At 51.7% G+C, this 26,242-nt stretch overlaps 2 protein-coding genes across 2 annotated transcripts in view; one reads left to right on the forward strand and one right to left on the reverse strand.

Moving 5' to 3' along the window:
* Nucleotides 1-8,689: 8,689 nt before the first annotated feature.
* On the forward strand, nucleotides 8,690-11,225 carry MARCKSL1 (MARCKS like 1). The gene is given in 3 exon segments (XM_017864804.1): nucleotides 8,690-9,147; nucleotides 9,967-10,129; nucleotides 10,132-11,225. Coding segments are annotated over 3 exon segments (585 nt in total). The 5' UTR covers nucleotides 8,690-9,060; the 3' UTR covers nucleotides 10,467-11,225.
* A 796-nt stretch (nucleotides 11,226-12,021) lies between these two features.
* Nucleotides 12,022-26,242, reverse strand: part of HDAC1 (histone deacetylase 1) — an 18,576-nt gene continuing 4,355 nt past the window's right edge. Inside the window, exons 2-11 of the mRNA XM_017864805.1 lie at nucleotides 20,532-20,606; nucleotides 18,008-18,146; nucleotides 17,408-17,549; nucleotides 15,913-16,005; nucleotides 14,387-14,495; nucleotides 14,165-14,305; nucleotides 13,484-13,592; nucleotides 13,260-13,390; nucleotides 12,828-12,980; nucleotides 12,022-12,369 (exon numbers count right to left, since the gene is read on the reverse strand). Coding sequence (XP_017720294.1) covers nucleotides 12,317-12,369; nucleotides 12,828-12,980; nucleotides 13,260-13,390; nucleotides 13,484-13,592; nucleotides 14,165-14,305; nucleotides 14,387-14,495; nucleotides 15,913-16,005; nucleotides 17,408-17,549; nucleotides 18,008-18,146; nucleotides 20,532-20,606 — 1,145 coding nt within the window. The 3' untranslated portion in view covers nucleotides 12,022-12,316. The remainder of the gene's footprint in view (nucleotides 12,370-12,827; nucleotides 12,981-13,259; nucleotides 13,391-13,483; nucleotides 13,593-14,164; nucleotides 14,306-14,386; nucleotides 14,496-15,912; nucleotides 16,006-17,407; nucleotides 17,550-18,007; nucleotides 18,147-20,531; nucleotides 20,607-26,242) is intronic.

Genomic DNA, 26,242 nt, shown 5'->3' on the forward strand with positions numbered 1-26,242 from the left:
CGGAGGTTGCAGCGAGCCAAGATTGTGCCACCGCACTCTAGCCTGGGTGACACAGTCAGACTCCATCTCAAAAAAGAAAAAAAAAAGAGAAGAGTAGAAATTCAGAAAGTAGAGAGGAATGCTGGGCAGAGGAAACAGCATGTTGAAAGGCCCTGAGGCAGGACAGAGCTCAGCACTTAGAGGAACTGAGAAGCCAGTGAGTTGAAGCTCGGCAGGCTGAGTGGAGTGCTATGACTTGAATGTGTCCCCCCAAAAGCATGTGTTATATTCCTGGCATATTCCCCAATGCAACAGTGGTGAGAGCTGAGGCACTGGGGAAGGGTCGCCAGGGATGATACCTCTCTGAGTAAGCAGAAGAGAAGGGGAATTTAGGCCGGGCGCGGTGGCTCACGCCTGTAATCCCAGCACTTTGGGAGGCTGAGGCAGGCGGATTGCCTGAGGTCAGGAGTTCAAGACCAGCCTGGCTAGCATGGTGAAACCCCATCTCTACTAAAAATACAAAAATTAGCTCGGCATGATGGCAGGCACCTGTAATCCCAGCTGCTTGGGAAGCTGAGGCAGGAGAATCACTTGAACCTGGGAGGCAGAGGTTGCAGTGAGCTGATATCACACCATTGCACTCCAGCCTGGGCGCCAGAGCGAGACTCTGTCTCAAAAAAAAAAGAGAGAGAGAGAGAAGGGGAATTTAAGGAGGGGCTGGGAGAGGACAGAAAGATGAAGTATGTCTTTGGGTGCAGGTAGGGGGCCACTCCACAGTATATTTCTCTGGAAAAAGGTACTAAAAGGAGGTCCCAGGAGGACACTTATGGGGTGCAAGAGGAAAGGGAGAGAATCTTCAGGATTCTGAGAAACAGGCACATTCCTTTCTCATTGAGAAATTAACTGAGGCCAGTGGCTCACGCCTGTAATCCCAACACTTTGGGAGGCCAAAGTAGGAGGATCACTTGAGTCCAGGAGTTCTAAGGCCAGCTTGGGCAACATGGCGAGACCCTGTCTCTAGGGGGGAAAAAAAAAAGCTGGGCATGATGGTGTGCACCTGTAGTCCCAGCTACTTGGGAGGCTGAGGTGAGAGGATCACCTGAGCCCAGGGAAGTCGAGGCTGCAATGAGCTATGATTGCACCACTGCACATGAGCCTGGGTGACAGAGCAAGACCCTGTTTAAAAAAAAAAAAAAAAAAAAAAAAGGAGAGAAGATAGGAAATAAGGAAATTTATTGAAGCCAAATACATTCCCCCCTGAACAATTCCCATCGTTGGGACAGCCCAGTCAGTGCCTTCACCACCTGCCCCAGAGGAAAGATGATGAAGAGCCACAGGGCTGACTCAGGGCAATCCTAGGCTCTCAGCTCCCTCCCCAGGGCAGAAAGAGAGGAGAGAGAGAGGACAAGAATGGGAAACTGTTAGGCACCAAGTTTGTGTCTGGCGCCTGCCCTGGAATTTTATGTAACAGCCCTGAGGAACATTATTGAAATCTTCCAGTGTGGTCTGCACCTCAAATGCACGGGTTTTGTGTTTTGTGTGTGTGTGTGTGTGTGTGTGTTTTGTTTTGTTTTTTGAGACAGAGTCTCCCTCTGTCACCAGGTTGGAGTACAGTGGCAGGATCTCGGCTCACTGCAACCTCTGCCTTTTAGGTTTAAGCGATTCTCCTGCCCCAGCCTCCCAAGTAGCTGGGATCTCAGGTACATGCCACCATGCCCAGCTAATTTTTGTATTTTTAGTAGAGACGAGGTTTGTTGGGCAGGATGATCTCAATCTCTTGACCTCAGGTGATGTGCCCGCCTCGGCCTCCCAAAGTGCTGGGATTACAGGCATGAGTGACCACGCCAGGATACTCTGTTTTAAGGGCTTTCCTTGATGCTTCCAATTCATTTATTTCACAATAACCCCACAGAATGAGTACTATTATCATTCTCTTTTTTTTTTTTTTTGAGACGGAGTCTCACTCTGTTGCCCAGGCTGGAGTGCAGTGGTGCGATCTCGGCTCACTGCAAGCTCCACCTCCCAGGTTCACGCCATTCTCCTGCCTCAGCCTCCCAAGAAGCTGGGACTACAGGCGCCCACCATGACACCCAGCTAATTTTTTTGTATTTTTAGTAGAGACGGGGTTTCACCATGTTAGCCAGGATGGTCTCGATCTCCTGACCTCGTCATCCGCCCACCTCGGCCTCCCAAAGTGCTGGGATTACAGGCGTGAGCCACCACGCCCAGCCTATCATTCCCATTTTGTAGATGAGGATACTGAGGCTCAGAGAGGGCCTAAAGTCACGCAGTGGCGATGGAGCCAGCTCTTTACCACGAACACCACCTCAACACAAGAATACCTCACCCAACCCTCACAACCACCTGAAGCGGTTCCCAGTGTCTTCATTTTAGAGTGGGCGAGTGGGGCTAGCAAGGGGAAGGGACCTGTGTAGGGCTGCAAAGCTGGAAGGCAGCAGTAGTGTGGGCTCGGATCATCTGGGGGCAGAGGCAGAATAGGAGAGGTAGTGGGGTGGGGTTGGGGTGATGTAGAAAGGGGTGGGATTGGGGACTAGGCTAGGAGGGAATTTCAGTTTCTCTTTTTGATGTTGTTGTTTTGAGACAGAGTTTTGCTCTTATCGCCCAGGCTGGAGTGCAATGGAGTGATCTTGGCTCACTGCAACCTCTGCCTCCCAGGTTCAAGCGATTCTCCTGCCTCAGCCTCCCGAGTAGCTGAGATTACAGGAACATGCCATCATGCCCAGCTAATTTTGTATTTTTAGCAGAGACGAGGTTTCACCATGTTGGCCAAGCTGGTCTCAAACTCCTGACCTCAGGTGATCTGCCTGCCTCAGCCTCCCAAAATGCTGGGATTATAAGCATGAGCCACCATGCCCGGCCCAATTTCTCTTTTGAAGGGACTTCCCCTAAGTGGGGGGTTTTGGTTGGAAAGTTGTAAGCAACCCGCATTCCACTGATTTGGCCACTCCTTTCCCAGAGGTACCCAGGATCTGTAAAGAAACTGAAAGTCAGGAAGAGGTGAGGAGAAGGGGGAGAGGGTAGGCTCCGGGCAGCCCAGATAAACTGGGTTGAATTTCTGGTGACCTCATCAAGCCTGGGGGAGGTCAGCAGGCAAGCTGGAATTACAGGCTTCTTTGCTATTGGGGAAACTGAGCCCCAGAGAGACAGCTCTATCAGATAGTGGCTGGGCCTCATCCAGTCTATGCAACCACCACACACACACATGCATGTGCACACGTGCACACACAACCAGGGGAAGCAGGAGGGGAAGGGAGAAATGAAAGGTCTGGGTGGCCTAGAATTCTGAAAGGGAACTTTCGAAATCCCTGTCCTTATGATTTGGTCACTGTCTGGATGGCAGCTCCCAGTGAAGGGCCCCTGAGGTGTCCTCGTATCCAGAGCAGGGTTCAAGGCCTGTCACTGGCAGGGACACAGCACACCTGGGTCTTGCTGACAACCAAGCTGGGAGGCAGGGAGCCCAGGCGCATGAGAAGCAGTGCTGGTTCTGTGGTGTCCAGCCCCCGGGGCAGGCTCTGCAGCTGCCTTGGCTTTCCTTGTCAGCACCTCTGGCATCTCCTCTCAGCCTGGAGCTCAGAACCCTCTCTGGAAGCCTCCAGCTGACCCTAGCACCACACACGCCTCAGAGCTCTTAAAAAACACCTTCCCCTAGTCCTGGCCTTGTTTCCTGCTCTGGAAATGGGGACAATGGTGGGACACATCTCACAGGGTCAGAGGGAACATATGGAAAGCAGTCAGCACAAGGCTTGCCATACAACAGGCACGCAATCAACGCCGGCAGCAATGATGGTGATTACTCTCTGTTCTTCCTGCCTTTAAAAACATTTACTTTTTACTTACTTATTTTTGAGACAGTCTCATTCTGTTGCCCACACTGGAGTGCAGTGGCACAAACTCAGCTCACTGCAACCTCCACCACCCCACCATCCCCCAGCCTCCCAAGTAGTTGGGATTACAGGCACACACCACCACACCCGGGTAATTTTTGTATTTTTAGTAGAGACAGGGATTTACCATGTTGGCCATGGCTGGTCTTGAACTCCTGGCCTCAAGTGATCCGCATGCCTCAGCCTCCCAAGTGCTGGGGTTACAGACATGAGGCACTGTACCCGGCCTATCTTATTTTTTGTAGAGATGGGGTCTTGCTATGTTACACCCCAGGCTGGTCTTAGACTTCTGGGCTCAAGCAATCCTCCTGCCTTGGCCTCCCAAAGTGCTGGAATTACACGTGTGAGCCACTGCACCCTGTCCCTATTCCTGCCTTTTCCTTTTTTTTTTTTTTTTTTTTTTAAGACAGATTCTCATTCTGTCACCCAGGCTAGAGTGCAATGGCACAATCTCTGCTCACTGCAACCTCTGCCTCCCGGGTTCAAGCAATTCTCAAGCCTCAGCCTCCCAAGTAGCTGGGACTACAGGCACACACCACCACACTCAGCTAATTTTTGTATTTTTTGATAGAGGTGGGGTTTCACCATGTTGGGCAGCCTGGTCTCGAACTCCTGGCCTCAAGTGATCTGCCCACCTTGGCCTCCCAAAGTGCTGGGATGCACCCTGCCCCCTTCCTGCCTTTTAAAGATTCTTCCCATTGGTCTGCACTCCGGGCTTTCTCCTGCCCCTAGTCTGCTGCTGGCTTCTTCCCGGAGCCCTCTCCTGCTGCTGCCCACCAATGCAGTGCTCCTGCCACCCAGGCACCTCCTGGGCGTCCTATGCATGACTTGGCTGCCATTATCCTCTTATTGGCAGTAATCAGAGGCCTAGATTTTCAGGGGTCAGTCCTGACTTAAAACCTTCTGTCCGTTGTCCCTGTAAGGTCACTAGCCAGCCTTTAGGCTCTAGCCTTTGGCTCAGGAAATGTGATCACATGTCTATGTGAAGTATATGGATTTCCGGCTGCCTTCTGGACATCCCCCTGAATCTTCCTTGGACATCGCAAATGTAACAGGATAGATTCAGCAACTCCCTCCCACGTTCTTTTTCCCTTTGATGGCCTATCTCAGTTGATGGGTCCACTTCACCCACTGTCACCCCAAACAGAAAAGTGGGTGGCATCAGCATCTGGTCCCCTCTGCACCCAGCCAGTTAACAAATCCTAGGGATCCCACCTCCCAAACCTTGCTCCAGAAAAGGCCTCTGCCTCCCTCTGCACCCTCACACCTACCACTCCTGTTCCCACTTTGTCCTGCTCTGAGCTCTTCTCCATGCTCTTCTTCCTCCAGGCAGCCCACAGGTCCTTCATCTAATGCTAGGTCTGGCTTTCTTCTCCCTAAGATATGGCCTGTCTCTTCTCTCCCTCCCCTCATGGGAAACCCCTGAGGGCTAGGACCCTGCCTGACTCACCATTTACTCTTGACGTCTAAGTGTGAGCAGAAAGAGGAACTCCAGTCAGTATCTGCAACTATGAGTCACAGAGCCCAACCTCTCACTGTACAGATGAGCAAACTGAGGCCAAAGAGGAGAGAGGACTGGCTGATGGTGACAGCAAGAAGTGGCCAACCTGGGGCAATAACTGAGGTCTCAGGTCCAGCTGATGCTCCCTAGAAGTATATGGGGACTGGGGCTATGCCAAGTCGCCATTCCCTAGGGCCTCCGTTGGAACCTCTGATGATGTCTCTTCCCATCTCGAGGCCTTTACATATGCCGGTCCCTCCACTAGGAAGGCCCACGCCTCCATCTCTGACTACCTATTGCCCATTCACACCTCCCCTGGCATCTAATCCAGTCCTCAACACAAGGCTCTGGGGCCTGACAGGCCTCAAAGTAGCCCCCGCAACCTCCTTCATGGGGCATTGGTTTCTGCTGCCCCCTCCCATCTTTAGCCCTGCTCTGTGTCTCTCCAGAGGTCCCAGGTTTCCTGCCAGGGAAATTCATCCCCTGCTGTCCCTGCCTGATTCATGGTGGGGCCGGGAGCATCTCAGACCAGGGCCAGGGCCACAGCCCTTACTAGGAGAACTGGGACAGATGAGGAGTTGTATGAACGCGGGGTCTCTGGTCTCTACAGCTTCCCTTCCCCCATCCATTTCAGAGTCACCCTGTCCTTCCCATTCCTCCTTTCCCTGTCACTCCATTCTGGTAAATGCCCACACCTCAAAGGTTCTAACCACCACAGCCACAGCCTCAATGACACACTGAGGCGCACACAGCCCCCTCAGGAACACTGACCCAGACATAAAGGAGCTGCTCTTTGCTCCACACACTCAGATATTCCTGAACTCTGGGCTTAAGCAATCTTCCCGCCCCAGCCTCCCAAAGCACCGGGATTACAGGCGAGAGCCACCACACCCGGCCCATTGATATTCTCTCATACAGCCACACACTCACAGTTTCACACCCAGTCAGACACAGTCACCAACAGTCTCAAGGAAGGGCAGGCACATACCCAGCAAGTCTCAGTTACCAGGATCACCAGGCTCTCTCCTTCACCCTTGAATATACAGGGCCAAACAAAGATCCGGGCGCACGCAACCACAAACGTGCACACCTGGGCACGCGCACACACACACACAGCCAGAAAGTCTCACACACACAGACACAGAGCAATACACACAGTCACACACAGAGAGAAACAGATACACGCAGTTGCACAGGCTCCCGGAGACACAGAACAATGGGCGCATTGTCTGGGTTGGCAGCAGCTGGGGAGGAAGGAGCTGCAGTGTGGACCGAGGAGGCCATGGGGCTGCTGTACCCTCCCACCCCCACCCTAAAGCATCCTAAACCTCTTGCCTCTTCCAGAAGTCAGATTCTGCTGGGACCTGGATTTGCTCCCAGGCGCCCCTCCCCAGCCTCCTGGGATGTCTGGTGGGGATGCAGGGCCTCCCCAGGGGACCAGCCTCCCTCTGGGGCTCTGGGGACTCAGGGTCTTTCACCCTGATGCTCCTCGATGCTACTCCTGGGATCCTTGGGAAGATTTGCCTCTCATCCCCACCAGGCAGTGCCTGGAGATCAGAAGCCTTAGGTTCTGCTCTTAACCTCTGACCCCAACCCCTCCAAGACTCACACACCCTCCCTCCATCTGAGCCCAGCCAGCTGGTGCAGGCAGCGCCTGGCAGCATTGTGGGTTCCCTATTGTGGCGGAGACAGAGAGCAGGTCATGACATCCGTCCCTTAGTGGCAAGCTGTGGAGAAGTCACAGTACTTTCAGTGAGCTGCAGTGGGGGCACAGTGCCTCTCCCTGTCCCAAAAGTAGCCCTTGCCTCCCACTCTGACCAGGCAGCCCCAGATTTCAACAGAAAATTCTGCCAGGGGATTCCTTATAGTCCTTGGGCCATGTTATCAAATCTCTCCAAACCTTTTCTCACCCTCAGCTACTGGAGCTGCTGTGTGCGCTTGGGCATGTCACTTTCTCTTCCTGAACCTCAGTGTCCCAGTCTGTGAAATGGGGTGGGGGGTGGAGGGCGAGTGAACCTGAGATAGCTGAGGGTATTCTGTAGTCTCAGGGTGGGGGTGGGGATGGAGGATACAGGAGTGAGTGCAGAATGTAGAAGCCACCTCAGCCCTCCCCACCCCTTTGTTGGTTAGATCTCTGGGGAGTTCCCAAGTTCTCAGGCCCTGGGGTGTCTCCACACTTCACAGCCTCAGGCCTCCCAGGAGGCTTCACCGTAGGAGGGAGGGGAGGGACTTGCTGAGCTGGCTGGGACACAGCCTTGCATTTGCAACACTTTGCTTCCTTCCAGCCCCCATCCCTTTCCTCCTGGGGGCTGAGGGCTGGCAGCCGGACACAGACATCCGGGGCCGGCCAGGACTCTGGGGTTCCCACCAGCCTATCCAGGCCAGCGGAAGGAGAGGTGGCAGAGGACCAGAGCTAGGGAGTCTCCAGCCACCCCCACCCTGCCTCCAGGCTCCCTTACTTTCAGGCAGGGTGGGAAGCTGGGCTGGGCAGCTTTGAGGGCTGTCCTCAAGGGGCTGTCTCTTGGAGGGACCCTTGGTGGCATCCTATCCCTCCCCTTCAGAAACTGGGATGTTTTGAGGTTTGAGTCCCCGGCTGGGGTTTCTCTGCCAGCCTGGGGCACCCTGATGTAGGGGAGCAGAGTTGTGTGTCCAGGTAAAGAGGAAAGACCAGAGTAGGTCAGACAAGTTGTCAATGCCGCTGAGGCTTGGCCTTTCAACAGGGATGGAGATGCCCTTCAAGGTCACAAAATACCCCACGTGGGACTTTGCAGTGCGTCCCAGCTGAGGGCGGGAGGGGCTGAAGGCAAATCTGTCTGTCCCCACTCAGAATGACTGGCCACCAAGGGACTGAAAGGAAGAATGAGGGAAAGGCCTCACTAGTCTGACCAGAGTGACCCCAAGGCAAGTCAGAACCCTCTGCTCCACGGCTGGCCACGGCAGGCAGGCAGGGACGTGGGTGGGACCTCTGACCGCTCTTCAGGCCAGAGCGGGTGCCGAGCCCAGCGCAGTGGCCCTGCGGCTTCTATGACCACATTTTCTAGAGTATATAATTCAGGACCAGTCATCTGACGGGTCTGGTCGTGTGAGCCCTTCGAAGGGTTCAAGCGGGGAGACTGACAGCGGCTGTAGGACCAAGGCGTTCGGGGCCGCTCCAGGCTGCGGGGGCGCCCACCGAAGAGGTGGAGCGAAGAGGAAGGAATGACTGCCCGTCCCCTTCCTCCAGGCCCCCCGCCCCGCCCTGCCCCGACCCGCCCAGCTCGCTGAAGGACCGGCCTCGCTCCTGCCCACACCGGACTCTACCTGCCCCTGGGATTCGGGAGAGGTGGGGGGTACCCGACCGCCAGCGTCGCCTGCTGCGCAAGTGGGGCCTGCGAGCCGACCCCGCCTTCGCCCCTCGATTGGGCGCGCATTTAAATGTCCGGCCCCGCCCCGAGCTTCGAGCGCTTATATATAGGCAGCTCGGCGGGCGGCGGGCGGCATTCTGGCGCGGAGCGGAGCGGCGGCGGGTGCGGCTAGCGGGTTGGCCGCGGAGCGGAGGTGCAGCTCGGCTTCCCCCGGCACCCCTCCCCCTCGGGCGCCAGCCCCACCCCTCCGCCGGCCGGGCCAACCCCGCCGTACTATCCCCTGCGGCGCGAGCCCGGGGCGGCTCCGAGCGCCCCCCAGCAGACCCCCATCATGGGCAGCCAGAGCTCCAAGGCTCCCCGGGGCGACGTGACCGCCGAGGAGGCAGCAGGCGCTTCCCCCGCGAAGGCCAACGGCCAGGTGGGTACGCTTGGCGCGGCCGGCCCCAGCCCCTCCTCTCGCACCTCGCCCCCTCTAGGGCCCGGGGCCGGGGCCGCGCGCTTTGTCCGGCCCGGGACACGCGGCGCCCCCCCGCCCGGTCCCTTTGTTTCTCGGCGCCGCAGCCCCCCGCGGGCGAAGCGAGGGAGGGGCGGGGAGGGGGCGCCGCGGGCCCCGCCGCGTTCTTTGTTCACGCCCCGGTCCCCGGCGCTGCCCCCCGGCCGCCCGCGAGTGCCGCGCGGGGAACAAAGGCGCTGCTGGGCCACGCCAAGGGGGCGCCCAGGGGCCGCGGAGCTGGGGCCCGGCGGGGAGCGCACTCCACCCGCAGACCCTACCTCGGTGGCCCATGGTCTTTTATTTTTTTAAGTGGGAGCCGAGATGTGGGAGAGCCTGGGGTGGGTGGGGGCCGTTTACACAAAGCGGGAGACTGGGAAAATAGGCCGTCCAGGTGCAGAGAGACAGCGCCCCGGAGCGGCTTCCCGCCCAATGTCGCCTGGAACGGCTCGCCCGCCTGCCCGGGATCCGCACAGCAGATCCGGAGCGGTTCCGCGCGGAATAGAGAGCGCGCCCCGGGGACGGGGTGGGGCCACGGGACCCCAGCGCCTCCTGCCGGTCGCGGCCTCTGCGCGCTCGGTGCCCGCGCGCCCGTGAGGGGCGAGAGGGAGGTGTTTGACGGGATCCTGGGCCAGACTTTCGGGTTGCAGTAGAATCGAATCGGGGACCCCCTCCTCTAGAAGGGATCAGAAGCGCGCTGGGGGAGGGGGAGCCCCTGCCCTCATTGCTGTCCCCTCTGCCCTGCAGGAGAATGGCCACGTGAAAAGCAATGGAGACTTATCCCCCAAGGGTGAAGGGGAGTCGCCCCCCGTGAACGGAACAGATGAGGCAGCCGGGGCCACTGGCGATGCCATCGAGCCAGCACCCCCTAGCCAGGGTGCTGAGGCCAAGGGGGAGGTCCCCCCCAAGGAGACCCCAAGAAGAAGAAGAAATTCTCTTTCAAGAAGCCTTTCAAATTGAGCGGCCTGTCCTTCAAGAGAAATCGGAAGGAGGGTGGGGGTGATTCTTCTGCCTCCTCACCCACAGAGGAAGAGCAGGAGCAGGGGGAGATCGGTGCCTGCAGCGACGAGGGCACTGTCCAGGAAGGGAAGGCCGCAGCCACCCCTGAGAGCCAGGAACCCCAGGCCAAGGGGGCAGAGGCTAGTGCGGCCTCAGAAGAAGAGGCAGGGCCCCAGGCTACAGAGCCATCCACTCCCTCGGGGCCGGAGAGTGGCCCTACACCAGCCAGCGCTGAGCAGAATGAGTAGCTAGGTGGGGGCAGGTGGGTGATCTCTAAGCTGCAAAAACTGTGCTGTCCTTGTGAGGTCACTGCCTGGACCTGGTGCCCTGGCTGCCTTCCTGTGCCCAGAAAGGAAGGGGCTATAGCCTCCTCCCAGCCACGTTCCCTTTCTTCCTCTCCCTCCTGTGGATTCTCCCATCAGCCATCTGGTTCTAAGGCCAGTTGAAGATGGTCCCTTACAGCTTCCCAAGTTAGGTTAGTGATGTGAAATGCTCCTGTCCCTAGCCCTACCTCCTTCCCTGTCCCCACCCCTGCATAAGGCAGTTGTTGGTTTTCTTCCCCAATTCTTTTCCAAGTAGGTTTTGTTTATCCTACTCCCCAAATCCCTGAGCCAGAAGTGGGGTGCTTATACTCCCAAACCTTGAGTGTCCAGCCTTCCCCTGTTGTTTTTAGTCTCTTGTGCTGTGCCTAGTGGCACCTGGGCTGGGGAGGACACTGCCCCGTCTAGGTTTTTATAAATGTCTTACTCAAGTTCAAACCTCCAGCTTGTGAATCAACTGTGTCTCTTTTTTGACTTGGTAAGCAAGTATTAGGCTTTGGGGTGGGGGGAGGTCTGTAATGTGAAACGACTTCTTCTTGTCTTTTTTTCTCCCATTGTTGTAAATAACTTTTAATGGCCAAACCCCAGATTTGTACTTTTTTTTTTTTTTTTTCTAACTGCTAAAACCATTCTCTTCCACCTGGTTTTACTGTAACATTTGGAAAAGGAATAAATGTCGTCCCTTTAGTGGTGTTTTAATGAGTGGTCTTCTGGGGTAGGGTGAGAAGATTGGTGGAAAGTAGTTCACCTCAAACCTCAAGGGAGGAGTTAAGGCAGGCAGGTAAGTTTATGGGGTTTTCTTGTTCAGGGGTTGCCCCAATACTCATGGACACCAGAAGGGCAGGGAAGTAAAAGTTGAAACCAACCCAATGACACATAGATAGGAAACAAGTCAGGAGGATATAGAAATGTACCATTTTATTACAAAGAGGCTCACAAAAATGAAAATAGTTATTTATCTCAAAAAGGAACTAGACTAGCAACCTCCACCTGCAGAATTATGAGAAGACAGGGGCAGGCAGTTCTTGGACTCACTTGAGTGCCAGTGGGAAGTGTATGAAAACAGAACCAATCTAAAAATGGCTGATGTTACCTTAGGAGCCTGAAAAGAACAGGAAGATCCTGAAGACCAGCCACCCCTTCTAGAATTATTCAATAAGGGGCACCTTTCCAAAGCCTACTAAGCAAGGCACTTCGCATTTCAGGATTTGTCTTAATGGTTGCATAAAAGCATCCTTTCGCCCAGACCTGGCACCCTTTATGGTTCAAAGGTTAAGAACTGGGAAGAATGGGTGGCAACGTGGCCCCTGGAAGAGTTCACCCAGCACAGCTGCCCTGGGGCTCAGGGCCTTGGTTTCTGTCCCTGGGGATATTTATACTCTCTCTCCTTATAAAATACACAGAGAAATAGAAAATATAAAATCTGAGGGTTGGGGGAGAAAGGTGGAGGGACTCAGCAGGAAAGCCAGAGCTGGAGAGGTCTGTTCGGCCAACTTGACCTTCCCCTTTGACCCTGTGGAGAGAGCAGAGACTGGCATGAGATGACCCAGCCCAGAGCCTTGGGGCAAAAGTGCAGAGACAGTGACTTTCACAGGATCCCAGGTGACTACTGGGGGCTGGGGCTCCTAGCTCTGCCTAGAACTGCAGAGCTGGACAGACTGGTCCCTGAAAGAGGCCTTTGTAAGCTGGACCAGCTGTCCCTGTGCCTTTCTTCAGAGTGGTGGGACAAAGAGGCTGGTGCTCCAATGCCAGGGAGATGGCTGCAGGCAGCTCCTTCCTCACCCTTTGGCTTCTGGCTTTTCCTCCTTGGTTTTCTCCTCTTCTGTGACTTCTAGAACACAAGAGTACAGGGATGGCCAAGGGCAGCACCTCTGGAAAGACCCATGAGGTCTTCATTTACCCTGAGACCCCTTCCCCAACACTACGCTCACTGGACATAAAAGAGAGAAAAGCCCATCCCTGGTCCTCCCAGTGAGCCCTGTTGAGAACAGGTTGGACCGGTTTCCCAGCCTGCTACAGCCAGAACCTGGTGGGCGGAGGCAGCCCCCTGGGAAACTGGGGTGCAGTGCTGGGAAAAGGGCTTGGGTGGTATGTGAGAGCCGTGCTTGGCCAGTAGAGGTTCATTGTTTTGTGGGCCCTGCCACTTCTGGGAGCCATTGAAAGTCTCAAGGAACTGAGGAAGAGCCCCACAGGAGCTGGCAGGGCCTGAGTCACTCCCTCCTCCCACTGCCCTACATAGATTCATCCTCTCAGGCTCAAGACCCAAGTCCCGGCTGAACCCAAACCCACCTTTCTTCTCCTCTGGGTCTTTCTCTTTTTCATCTTCTGTTTTGACTCTCTTGGCTTTTTTGAAGTTGGAAGAGTTCTTGCGGCCCCCCTCTCCCTCCTCTTCAGAATCGGAGAACTCTTCCTCACAGGCAATTCGTTTGTCGGAGGAGCAGACTGGGAGGGAGTGGGAAGCACGGGTGAGACAGCAGGCGGGTGCCGATCTAGCTCAGCATCTGCCCAGTGCTTCCCTGCAGGCCCTCCACGAGACACCAAGGGAAAGGGAACCAGAGAAGAGGGAGGAACTCGGGCTCCCTAACCTGTTCCTACAGGCACTGGAACTGGAAACAGATTTCTCCAAGGTGGGGAGCTTGGAGTGTGTGCAGCCAGGAATGGTGGTGGAAGTGGGAGCTGCCTACTGAGTGGAAGGCATAGGGCTCTTGGTTTAGGTCTTACTCGAGATGCGCTTGTCAGGGTCTTCTTCGTCCTCATCGCCACTCTCCTCAGGGATGGCGTCCTCAGGAATCGCCTGCATTTGGACTCCAGGTGCATGCGGCAGCATTCTAAGGTTCTCAAAGAGCCGCTGTCTGTGGCCAATGGGAGAGAGTAGCAGGGCTCTGGTCAGGGACAAACCAAAGTCAGGAATGTTCAACCAAGGGGTGGCCGGAGGATATACTCACTTGATCTTTTCCAGGTACTCATTCGTGTTCTGGTTAGTCATGTTGGAAGGACTGATGTGGAGCTTGAAATCTGGTCCAAAGTATTCAAAGTAGTCGTTGTATGGAAGCTCTGATTGGGGCAGAGGAGAAGACCATTAAGAGACCTGGTCACTGCACCCGAACCATTTGCACGTAAGCACCCTAAAGCATTTGTAGGTTTCTCTGGGCCCGTTGATCCATCTGTCAAACAGAGGAGAATGCCTCCAAGACACGGTGAGACACGGGTACCTATGGGATTTCCATCTTTTTAACATCACTCTCCTAGGTCTATACCAGTGGTGTATATGTCACTAGGAGAAGGTCCATGTTCCTGGTTTAGGACACTTGAGCCCATGCTCATTATGAACGCTCCCTTCACTCACTACTCCAGTTACTCTACAGAGCAGAAATTCCAAAGCTGTGAATTACCACTGAGAACTTTGTCCAGACCAAAAGCAGGAGGGAGCGGGGACAGAGCTAAAAAGGACTAGCGAAAAAGTGATGGTTATGGTCTGCTGATCACAAGAGGACAGGCAGGGGACTCAGTGACTAGTATCAGAAGAACAGTAGTCATATGACCAATGGGGAAGGGGTTATAAACTTAAGGACAGATGAGCTCCAGCTCCCACCCAGCCCAGCCAAACCTGGCCCTGCAGCTATTACCATTAGGGATCTCCGTATCCAGGGCCACAGCTGTCTCGTATGTCCAGCACCGGGCAACATTACGAATGGTGTAACCACCACCTCCCAGCATCAGCATAGGCAGGTTAAAGCTCTTGACAAATTCCACACACTTGGCATGCCCTTTGGTGGAAGAAGGGGTGCTGAGTTACAGGAGCACCAAGCAGGACCCCGCCCACCCATCCTTGTGCTACCTGGTCTCACCTTTGATGGTTAGATTGAAGCAACCTAACCGATCCCCAGACAGGGAGTCTGAGCCACACTGTAAGACCACCGCGCTAGGCTGGAACATCTCCATTACTTTGGACATGACCTAAAATGATACATCCTGGTCACCACCAACCTCAAGAAAGCAATAGGAGGTTTGGGGTGGAAAGGCTGGGTGCAACACTTTCCCACCCACTCCTACCTTTCCACTCTCCCTCATGCTACGTGGGAGAGAAAAGGGAGTGCCAGGCTGAAGCTCTTGCTTCCCCACTTGGGATTTCAGTTTTCCAATTTGAAAAGTTCTCTAAGACCCTTCTAACTCTAGTAACACTGAACCTAGAATGGCCTCCCTGTCAACTCCCTATATCTCTTCTTCTATTGCCCAAGCTCTAGTGCCACTTCCTTCAGGAAGCCTTCCTGACCCTTAGCTGCATCTACTCTACTCATTCGGTTTTACAGACTTGGAGCCTTACATTATGAGCAAGCACTTTTAGTTTATCTTATTCTCACAAGCAGAGTCTAACATTACTGAGACCGAGACCACAACTCCCACTTCTGTAGCCCTTATTAAATACTAGGCACGTAGTAGGTAGTCAGGGTTTGCTGAATGACTACCTGACCTTATCAGGTTAAACAGTTTCTTATTGTTTGTAAGTGAAGATTTAACTCCTTGGCATGGCATTCAAGGCTCCCTTTGAAATAGTGAGCCCAGCATATACTTCCCACCACCTCCTTCAGCATTCCTCCCATATACCACACTGGCCTACATGCTGCCACACTGGTACCTCTGCACTTCTGCTGGTGCTGTTCCTTCTACTAAATGCCACCCTTACTGCCATCACCTCTTTCTTCACATGGGCACCTCCTCGTTTTTCAAAGTCCAGCTTAAACATCAGCATCTCTGTGAAATCATCCCCGGCTACCCTCCTGCCAGCCCAGGCAGTTGTTCGTCTTTCATTCCTCTGATCAGCCCTCAAAAACACAGGCACTAGGCCAGCCTGCCCATGGAACATGCCAGACAGCCTTTCCAGAATTTCTGGATGGGGTGACTGGTGAAGGGCTTTCCCAGACAAAGCCAGTCTGCAAAGATTGGGGTAAATCCCTACTTCTTCAAATGTGCAGGTATCAACGTAAGGCAATACGGAACATGAAAAACCAAGGAGACATACCACTACCAAAAGAACACAGTCATCTCCCAGTAGCCCAAAGAAACAGAGATATAAAAACAGTACTCATCACAGACTACCGGGCATGTGCCTGCCTTCCCCACTGTAGTCCATGAGGGCAAAGATCATGTCTAGATACATTTGTATCCAGCAGAAGACCTGATCCATAGAAGGAAACAACAAATATGGGTGTCTGTTCCCATAACTGACCACACAACAATCCAGGGTTCAAACACTTCTATCTCCCCACCAGCTTTAGTAAGGAGAGATTCCTGAGGTATGGTGGGGGTGCTTTGCTCCCCCCGACCACCGACCAATCCCCTGTTTGTAGCCCAAGGGGTGGATAAAGCCACTTACCGGCTTGAAAATGGCCTCATAGGACTCGTCATCAATCCCGTCTCGGAGCGGGTAGTTAACAGCATAATACTTGCCTTTTCCAGCCCCGATATCCTAATTAAGAAGGACATTAAAGTAAAACTGAAGGATGAAGCTTGAAGGAAGGTCAAGGATGGGGGCTGGAGGGATAAAGGAAGATGTTCTAAGAGAGACAAGCTAGGCCCATGATGTGGGCCAGGACAGAACAGGGGTATCTTGCTAGTACCATTCTCTTCACTGGCAAATCTAACTTCACTGACAAATCATCTCTGGACATAGCGTTCAGCCTACACCCTGGCTGAGAGCTGTTGATGGGACCAGAGATTGAATATCCTACCCTATAGCACAAGATTTCTACCTTGGGATTGGGTTAGAGCTGGCTGGCAGGTGGGTCACAGAAATAACACCCATCCTTGACAACCCTTTCCACTCCAGAGGGCTCTAATGCTCACTCCACTTCCCCCATGCTTCCTCTCTAGGGTGCTGTGGAGGGAAGGAGAGAGGTAAGAATGTCCTTCCCAGTAACCTCAAAATAGTGAATGTGCCTGTAAGTCCAGCACTTTGGGGGGCCGAGGTGGGTGAATAACTTGAGGTCAGGAGTTCAAGACCAGTCTGGCCAACATGGTGAAACCCCATCTCTACTAAAAATACAAAAATTAGCCGGGCAGAGTGGCACACACCTATAATCCCAGCTAAATCCCAGCTATTCGGAGGCTGAGGCACAAGATCGCCTGGAGGCGGGAGGCGGAGGCTGCAGTGAGCCGAGATCATGCCACTGCACTCCAGCCTGGGTGACAGGGAGAGACTGTCTCAACAACAACAACAACAAAAAAAAGTGAATGCTCGTTTATTCTAACGTTTGCCATGGCAAACAACTGAATTAGTGCCATTTTTTTTACCCAAAAGCCACTGGGCATGGCAAAGCAGCTGATTTCACCACATTCATGCTAACAGAAGCAGATGGAACAGTTCAAGGAAGTAGCTTCCAAGGATTCTTATCCTAAGGTTCATGGATGGGCTTTTCAGTGAGGGGACTTGTCTATTACCTATTCTATATCAGATGTAAAATCTCAAGTACTTTTCTGGAGAGAGAGTCCATAGTTTTCAGTCAAAAGGCTAAACAGGAAAGTGACCCAAAAACATTAAGAACACCTGAGATGTCCTTCAGAGTCCCAATTCCTACCCCCAAATTCAAGGCTTATGAGACACAAGAATAGTGTGATGCAACCCAGCTGTGGCCAAGAGGAAAGTACAGTGAGTTAGGAGACCCCTCTCCTTTCTCTGGCCCTTTATGTCCCATCATTCCCTTCCTCCAGAATAAAGAAGGGAAAGAGATCAGGGCAAGAGCTTCAGATTGGGACATGGTATTCTGAATGGCAGAAGAGGCAGGAAGCAGTTTTTAGTGGCATGAGATAGGACAGAGAAGTAGAGCTGCCAGCTGAGGGTGAGCTGGTTGGCTCCTAAAGGGCGTTCTCACCCGCAGGTCCCCAGTTCCTGGGAAGTACTCTCCATACTTATGAAAGGACACAGTCATGACCCGGTCTGTGGTATAGAAGGCCTCTTCCACGCCGTCGCCATGGTGAATATCAATGTCAATATACAGCACCCTCTGGTGATACCTAGGGTCAGAAGGGGGTCAGGGGTCTGGGGGCTCTTTGGGGATGGGACGCGCCAAGGGCGCCAGGTCCCAGCTTACCGGGCTGGCTGCCTCCCTCAGGTATCTCTAAGCACCAGAGACGTGGAAACTGGCTGAAGGAAGGTGGAAGAGCGGCCAGGTGTCTCCAGAGGCCTGACCAAGCCGACCAAGTCCGATCTTCCTACTCTACAGCCAGGGTCAACTCCAGCCACACAGGGACACTCTGGAGGCAGGATCTGAGCAGCACCTGCCCCTGATCATGCAGTGGCTCAGTTCAAACCAAGACCCCATCAAGGAGATGATGGCCAGAGACACTCACCGAGCACATCCTAGCCAGCACATCGGCAGGAAAAGGAAACTAGGGAGGCAAGCCCAGGGGGAAAGGGAAATGGGAACCTGGCCTAAGGTGCTCTTCTAAGAGACAAGGCCAGGCAGGCATACTTTAGCAGTTCCAGGATGGCCAAGACGATATCATTGACGTAACAGAAGCCAGATGCCTCAGACTTCTTTGCATGGTGCAGGCCCCCAGCCCAATTCACAGCGATGTCCGTCTGCTGCTTATTAAGTTTCACAGCACTTGCTGGGCATGGGAAGAGAGAACATAAGCTAGTTACTAAGCCACTTTCCCCTTCTTCCAAGAAGCCCAGGGAACCGAGTGAGAGGTTAAGACCTGCCTATTCAACAGCTGTATTGTACAATTCATAGATTAGTCCCCTCCCTCCCACCCTACTCCAGCAGGAAATAAACATGATACTGGCTACTCTTAAAATACTATTTTCCAAACTGAGGGTAGTAACCCATTAGCAGGCCTTAAAACTGATTTTGTGCATCATTATTAGTATATATATATATTTAATGAAATATCATAGAAAAAATATCAGAGTAACAGTAAAGGTAACTGCTCTTTTGTAAAACTCTGGCTTCAGAGTGAGTGAGTGTATGCATGCATGCATATGTGTTATATGTATCCTGGATTGCATGTGTAAATTTATTTCTTACTATGGCTCATGGTCAAGGAACTTTGAAAAAATACCAAAGATAGGCTACGTGCGGTGGCTCACGCCTGTAATCCCAGAACTTTGGGAGGCTGAGGTGGGCAGATCACCTGAGGTCAAGAGTTCAAGACCAGCCTGGCCAACATGGTGAAACCCTGTCTCTACTAAAAATACAAAAAAAAATTAGCTGGGTGTGGTGGTACACACCTGTAGTTCCAGCTACTTGGGGAGGCTGAGGCAAGAGAATTGCTTGAACCCAGGAAGCGGAGGTTGCAGTGAGCCAAGATCACGCCACTGCACTCCAGCCTGGGTGACAGAGGGAGACTCTATTTCAAAAAAAAAAAGGAAGAAAACAATTGACCAAAGATAGTGCCGACACACTAGGTCAAAAAGCACTAGCACAAATAGGTCCCAGAAGAAGTAAAAGAGAAATACACACCCATGTGTGCAAGTGCATTTGTGGCAGTGTTAATTTTTTGTTGTTGTTGTTTTCTGAGATGGAGTCTCACTCTGTCACCCAGGCTGAAGTGCAGTGGCACGATCTCGGCTCATTGCAACCTCCACCTCCCAGGTTCAAGCAATTCTCCTGCCTCAGCCTCCCAAGTAGCTGGGATTACAGGCGTGCGCCACCACGCCTGGCTAATTTTTGTATTTTTAGTAGAGATGAGGTTTCACCATGTTGACCAGGCTGGTCTCAAAACTCCTGACCTCAGGTGATCCACCTGCCTCGGCCTCCCAAAGGGTTGAGATTACAGGCGTGAGCCACCGTGTCTGGCTGCAGTGCTGATTTTAACACCAATAAAAGCATAGATAGATCCAAATTATCAAGAAGAGGGACAGATTAGATCAACTCAAGTAAATCCACAACATGGAATGATCATAGAGCCACAAGAAAGCAAGCTGTAGAAAACTACAGACACTTTCGTTAAGTAGGAAATGCAGGCATAAAACCATATATATGTGATATGTATATAACCCACTTTTGTAAAATATAGATGTTGTATATGTGTTATACAGATATAAACACACACACCAAAGAATGGCCAAACACCAACATGGTCACAGAGGTTATCCACCAACCCTGTGACTATCGGTGACTGTGTTTTTTTTCTGTGCACTTCTTTGTTTTCTGTGATTATACTGGCGGGGCAGCGGGGGTGGACACAATGATTATATTGGTGGGGGATCACAGGAAAATAAATATTTAAGAAAGGGTTTAGAGTAATCCTGGAGATAACCCAAAAGTTGCAAATGGAAGTGGGAGATATGTGGGGAGTATTTCTGACCTCTAAAGGTAATTACCATACTTTTTCATAGGACAGATTCACAGATGATGACACTTCCATTTTTATAGCACTTTGCAGTTCACAAATTGCTTTTACATACAGCATCTTAACAACCCCAGGAGGTCTGCAGGGAACTCCTGTACATAAGATCTCTTAGTAGGAGAGGACAGTCAAGGACACCTGTCAGTACCAAGTCAGAGATTGAACTTGGGCTGGGACTGAACCAGAAGGACATTTTAGAGACTTTTTAAACTTTTTTTTTTTTTTTTTTTGAGACAGAGTCTTGCTCTGTTGCCCAGGCTAGAGTGTAGTGGTGTGACTACGACTCACTGCAGCCTCAACCTACTGGGTTTAAGCCTCAGCCTCCTGAGTAGCTGGGACTACAGGCACAAGCCACCATGCCCAGCTAATTGTTTTTACTTTATTTTTTTGTAGAGACAAGGGTCTCACTATGTTGCCCAGGTTGGTCTTGAACTCCTGACCTCAAGCAATCCTCCTCCTCAGCCTCTCAAAGTGCTGGGATTACAGGTGTGAGACATTATACCAGCCATTTTAGAGACTTAAGTGAAAACCACAGGACCATTCTACATGGTTTCAGATCAGCCAACTAGGATAGCAGCCTAAAAGGCAGACCTCACTAGAACAACCCAGTCTACCCCTCGGGGGAGGATGAATATTCCTTACCCACAGAACCACCAGTAGACAACTGACAGAACTCAAACAGGCCGTCGAATACTGGACAGTCCTCACCAACGTTGACTTGAAAGAAATAAGTAAAAGGTTAGTTTCCACAATTTCCTTTAGTTTACATATTTATGAGCTGATGGAAAAAAACATAGACTTTAAATTCAGGAGGTGTGGGTTCTAGTCCAGGCTCTACTACTTACTGGCTGTATGATTGCATCAAGTTGTTTAACATCTTTGAGCTTTAGTCCATTATTATTTTTTTCTTTTTTAGAGCCAGGGGCTTGCTCTGTTGCCCAGGCTGGAATGCAGTGGTGCAAACATGGCTCACATGCAGCAGCCTTGACCTTAACCTCCTGGGCTTCAGAAATCCTTCCACCTCAGTCTCCTAAGTACTTTGGACTACAGGTGGATGTCACTATGCCCCGGCTAATTTTTTTTTTTTTTTTTTGTAGAGTCTTTTTTTGACAGTCTCACTATGTTCCCTAGGTCTCATGCAGTCTTCCTGCCTTAGCCTCCCAATAGGCATGTGCCATCACATCTGGTCTTAGCCCATTATCTATAACAAGCAATACTGATATCCCACCTCACCCACTGGTCAGAAAATTAACAAAAATCTAATATGGAGAAGCAGTTAGCAACTTGGAAAACGTTGGTTCATTTCTGGAGGGAGAAAAATTTACCCTCTGGACCTCAAGCCAGCTGACAAACAAGGGGCAAGAACAGAGACTCAGAGAACATTGTTCACTGGGCACTTACAATGCGTCAGACACTGTGCTACATGCGTTAAATACCCGAGATCATCCATCTTCACACAAGCTTCTGAGGTAAGATTTGGTCCCATCTTATAAGTAGGGAGACAGGGCCTGGCGCAGTGGCTCACACCTGTAATCCCAGCACTTTGGGAGGCTGAGGCAGGAGGATCACTTGAGGCTGGGAGTTCGAGACCAGCCTGGGCAACATGGCGAAACTCTATCTCTACCAAAAACATAACAATTTGTCAGGTGTGGAGGCAGGTGCCTGTAATCCCGGCTACTGGGGAGGCTGAAGCACAAGAACCGCTTGAACCCGGGAGGCACAGGTTGCAGTGAGCTGAGATCACACAACTGCACTCCAGCCTGGGCGAGACAGAGACCCTGTCTCAAAAAAAAAAAAAAAAAGAAAAAAAGTAGGGAAACAGGTTCAGAGAGGTGAACTGTTAGTAAATGGCAGAAGCAGCATGCAAGCCTCAAGCTTTGGTTTGTCTGTTTTGTTTTGTTTTGTTTTGTTTTGTTTTTGAGACAGAGTTTCGCTCTTGTTGCCCAGGCTGGAGTGCAGTGACGCAATCTTGGCTCACTTCAATCTCTGCCCTCAAGTTTCAAGCGATTCTCCTACCTCAGCCTCCCGAGTAACTGGGATTACAGGCACCTGCCACCACCACGCCTGGCTGATTTCCTCATTCTTAGTAGAGACGGGGTTTCGCATGTTGGCCAGGCTGGTCTCGAACTACTGATCCTGTGATCCGCCCGCCTCGGCCTCCCAAAGTGCTGGGATTACAGGCGTGAGCCGCCGTGCCCAGCCGGTTTGTCTGTCTTAAAAGCCTGTGAAAATATATCCTGGCCCTTTTCTAAGTCCTTTCACATATACAACCTCGTGTGATCGTCACAACTCTATGAGCTGGACAAGACAGATATCAACCCCACTGTGCGGAGGAACAGATACCGAGCAGTTAAGTGATTTGCCCAAGGTTATAAAACCAGGCAGTAGCAGAACTAGAATCAGGGTCCTGGTGTCTTGACTCTCATAGTCCAGTGTCTTACTGCTACATTCACAGTGACAACTGGAGTAAAGTTATTTCAAGCCTAATGGGGTAAAAGTACCAAGTAGTACATAATGTGGAAACATATGCAAACAACAAGGCAAATGAAATGAAAACAGGAAGGAAGCACACCTGGAGGTTGTAGACTCAGACCTAGAGAAACCTTATAGCTCCAAACCTCTTACAGAAAAGGTAACTGCTGGCCGGGTGTGGTGGCTCACGCCTGTAATCCCAGCACTTTGGGAGGCCAAGGTGGTTGGATCACTTGAGGTCAGGAGTTCGAGACCAGCCTGGCCAACATGACAAAACCCTGTCTCTACTAAAAATACAAAAATGAGCCAGGCATGAGCCTGTAATCCCAGCTACTTGGGAGGCTTGAGGCAGGAGAATCACTTGAACTCAAAACGCGGAAGTTGCAGTGAGCCGAGATCGCACCCCTGCACTCCAGCCTGGGCGACAGGGTGAGACTCCGTCTCAAAAACAAAAAACAAAAAAAGTAACTGCTGAGACATCGATGAGCTACAGGAAGTCAGAGGCAGGAAGTATGGGCCTGCATACTTATTTTCTTGCCCAGCCTTCTACTGTACCTACTGTTACTGACAAGAGTTCCAAAAGCAGAGGAAGGAGCAGCCCTGGGGTGACAGCAGAAGAGCCCAGTTTGGACCGTGCTGGTAAACTCTCAAGACACAGTTGAAGCTCAATATCTACAATGACCACAAGAGTTACCAGCTCTTGTTCTGCCCTAAACTTGGAGGGTGCCAAGATCTGGTGCTCTGCGGAAGCGTGGCTGCATGAGGGAGTGTGCAGCGGGTGGGTCTCTTCCTCACTTCCTGGGTAAACACTGGGAGGCTGTGTAAATAAGAACTTTGGTCCCTGGGCCCTGGCTGTTTATCCATTGGCGACTGATTTCCCTCTCTGGCCACTTCCTCCTGCACAGGGTTTGGCCTGCCTGCGTTTCCAAAGCTTTGTTTATACTCTTATTTGGGATATGGAGCCTCCATGGGAAGGAATGGGTGTTTTGGACGTGAGAAAAAAAAAATATTTTTCTTCAGGCCCCAAACCAACATGTGGCTGAAATGACCAGCCCATTTATTCCCAGTCAATAAACTATGTGATTAGAGATGAAAAGGGGGCAAATGGAAGAGCAGATACTCATGTGAGCTAATCTGTGAGGCTAGGGAGGACTTTTCTATGGGTTTCTCTCTGTCCACTATAAACACTTTTCTCATTCTCAGGCTAGTGTTAGACTAAAGGGAAGCAATACTGGGTGAGAGGTGGAGGCAGAGAAGGCAGTCAAATGCTCATTGTAGAAAGAGATGTGGGGATTAAACACTAATCTCAGGATAGTGCTTATACCTTGGCAGTGCTGGTAATGGGGTGGGGGGCTGGGGGAGTGGGAGAGAAAGGGTATGTGATCAAGGAAAGATGCCCAAGGGGGCATCAACTGTATTGATAATGTTTTCTTTCTCCGGCTGGGTAGTGGGCACATGGATGTTCATTACATTATTATTATTATTTTATTTTTATTTTTTTGAGACAGAGTCTCGCTCTGTTGCCCAGGCTGGAGTGCAGTGGCCGGATCTCAGCTCACTGCAAGCTCTGCCTCCCGGGTTCACGCCATTCATCCTGCCTCAGCCTCCCGAGTAGCTGGGACTACAGGCACCCACCACCACGCCCGGCTAATTTTTTGTATTTTTAGTAGAGACGGGGTGTCACCGTGTTAGCCAGGATGGTCTCGATCTCCTGATCTCGTGATCCATCCGCCTCAGCCTCCCAAAGTGCTGGGATTACAGGCGTGAGCCACTGCGCCCAGCCGATGTTCGTTATATTATTTATTTATTTATTTATTTATTTATTTATTTATTTATTTATTTTGAGACGGAGTCTCACTCTGTCGCCCAGGATGGAGTGGCACCATCCCGGCTCACTGCAAGCTCCGCCTCCTGGGTTGACGCCATTCTCCCGCCTCAGCCTCCCGAGTAGCTGGGACTACAGGCGCCCGCCACCACGCCCAGCTAATTTTTTTGTATTTTTAGTAGAGACGGGGTTTCACCGTGTTAGCCAGGATGGTCTCCATCTCCTGACCTTGTGATCCGCTCACCTTGACCTCCCAAAGTGTATTATATTATTTTTTATGCTTTTTATGTGTGTCTAAAATATGTTTTTTCTTTTTTTTTTTCTTTGAGATGGAGTCTTGCTCTGTTGCCCAGGCTGAAGTGCAGTGGTGCGATCTTGGCTCACTGCAACCTCTGCCTTCCAGGTTCAAACAATTCTCATGCCTCAGCCTCCTGAGTAGCTGGGATTACAGGCACACGCCACCACACATGGCTAATATTTGTACTTTTGGTAGAGACAGGGTTTCGCCATGCTGGCCAGGCTGGTCTCAAATTCCTGGCCTCAAGTGATCCACCTGCCTCAGCCTCCCAAAGTGCTGGGATTACAGGCATGAGCTACCGTGCCTGGCCTGTGTGTCTAAAATATTTTATATACACTATATTTTTTAAAACTCCAGAATTGGGGGACTAGAGTTCCATTCTGCATTCTATCATCACCTTGCTGTGTGACTGGGAAAGTTTACATGTCTGTAAAATGGATGAGAATGTCTCCTAACTTTTTACCAATCCCTTTTATCATGTTTTCACCGTAAGCCCCCTAAATCCATTTATTTGTGTTCCCATTTTCACTTGCTAAATACTAGGTCAGAACTTCTGGTCAAGGCTCTCAAAGTGACCAGAAAGGGTTTATTACATTTCAGCCACAAGCAAGGAAACCTGACTTACTTGATCTTATCACAAGCATAACTTCCTAGGTTAGGTGTGTGGGATGTTTTTGTGTGTGTGTGTGTGTGTGTGGTTTATGTTTTGGTTTGTTTGTTTTTGTTTTTTGAGAAGGAGTCTCACTCTGTTGCTCAGGCTGGAGTGCAGTGGCACGATCTCAGCTCATGGCAAGATCCGCCTGTCAGGTTCATGCCATTCTGCTGCCTCAGCCTCCCGAGTACCTGGGACCACAAGGGCCCGCCACCACTCCCGGCTAATTTTTTGTATTTTTTTAGTAGAGACGGGGTTTCACCGTGTTAGCCAGGATGGTCTCCATCTCCTGACCCCGTGATCCGCCCGCCTCGGCCTCCCTAAGTGCTGAGATTACAGGCATAAGCCACCGCACTTGGCCATGTGTGTTTTTTTTTTATCGAGACAAGTTCTTGCCATGTTGCCCAGGCTGGAGTGTGGTGGCGAAATGAGACCATATCTCAATGCAGACTTGAACTGGGCTCAAGGGATCCTCCTGCCTCAGGCTCCTGAGTAGCCAGAATCACAGGCATGTGCCACTATGCCCAACTAATTTTTTACTGTTTTTTTTAAAGAGATGGGGGTCTCACTATGCTGCCCAGGCTGGTCTTGAACTCCTGGCCTCAAGCTATCCCTCCTGCACTGGCATTACAGGTTCATTCTACTACATCCAGTGCCTAGGTTAGATATTGGTACATATTCTAAAAGGGCAAGTTAAGGAGTAAGAGGAATTTGAGGCTGGGCACGGTGGCTCACGCCTGTAATCCCAGCACTTTGGGAGGCCGAGGTGGGCGGATCATGAGGTCAGGAGATCGAGACCATCCTGACTAACACGGTGAAACCCCGTCTCTACTGAAAATACAAAAAATTAGCCAGGCGTGGTGGTGCGCGCCTGTAGTCCCAGCTACTCAGAGGCTGAGGCAGGAGAATGGTGTCAACCCGGGAGGCAGAGCTTGCAGTGAGCCGAGATCGCCCCACTGCACTCCAGCCTGGGCGACAAAGCGAGACTCCGTCTCAAAAAAAAAAAAAAAAAAGGGGGAACTTGAGGCTGCAGTGAGCTATGATCTTGCCACTGTACTTACCCTGGATGCCAAAGCAAGACCCCATCTCTAAAAACAAGAATAAAA

This window comes from Rhinopithecus bieti, unplaced genomic scaffold (genome assembly GCF_001698545.2).
Source record: "Rhinopithecus bieti isolate Rb0 unplaced genomic scaffold, ASM169854v2 scaffold_80350, whole genome shotgun sequence".
Lineage (NCBI taxonomy): Eukaryota > Metazoa > Chordata > Mammalia > Primates > Cercopithecidae > Rhinopithecus > Rhinopithecus bieti.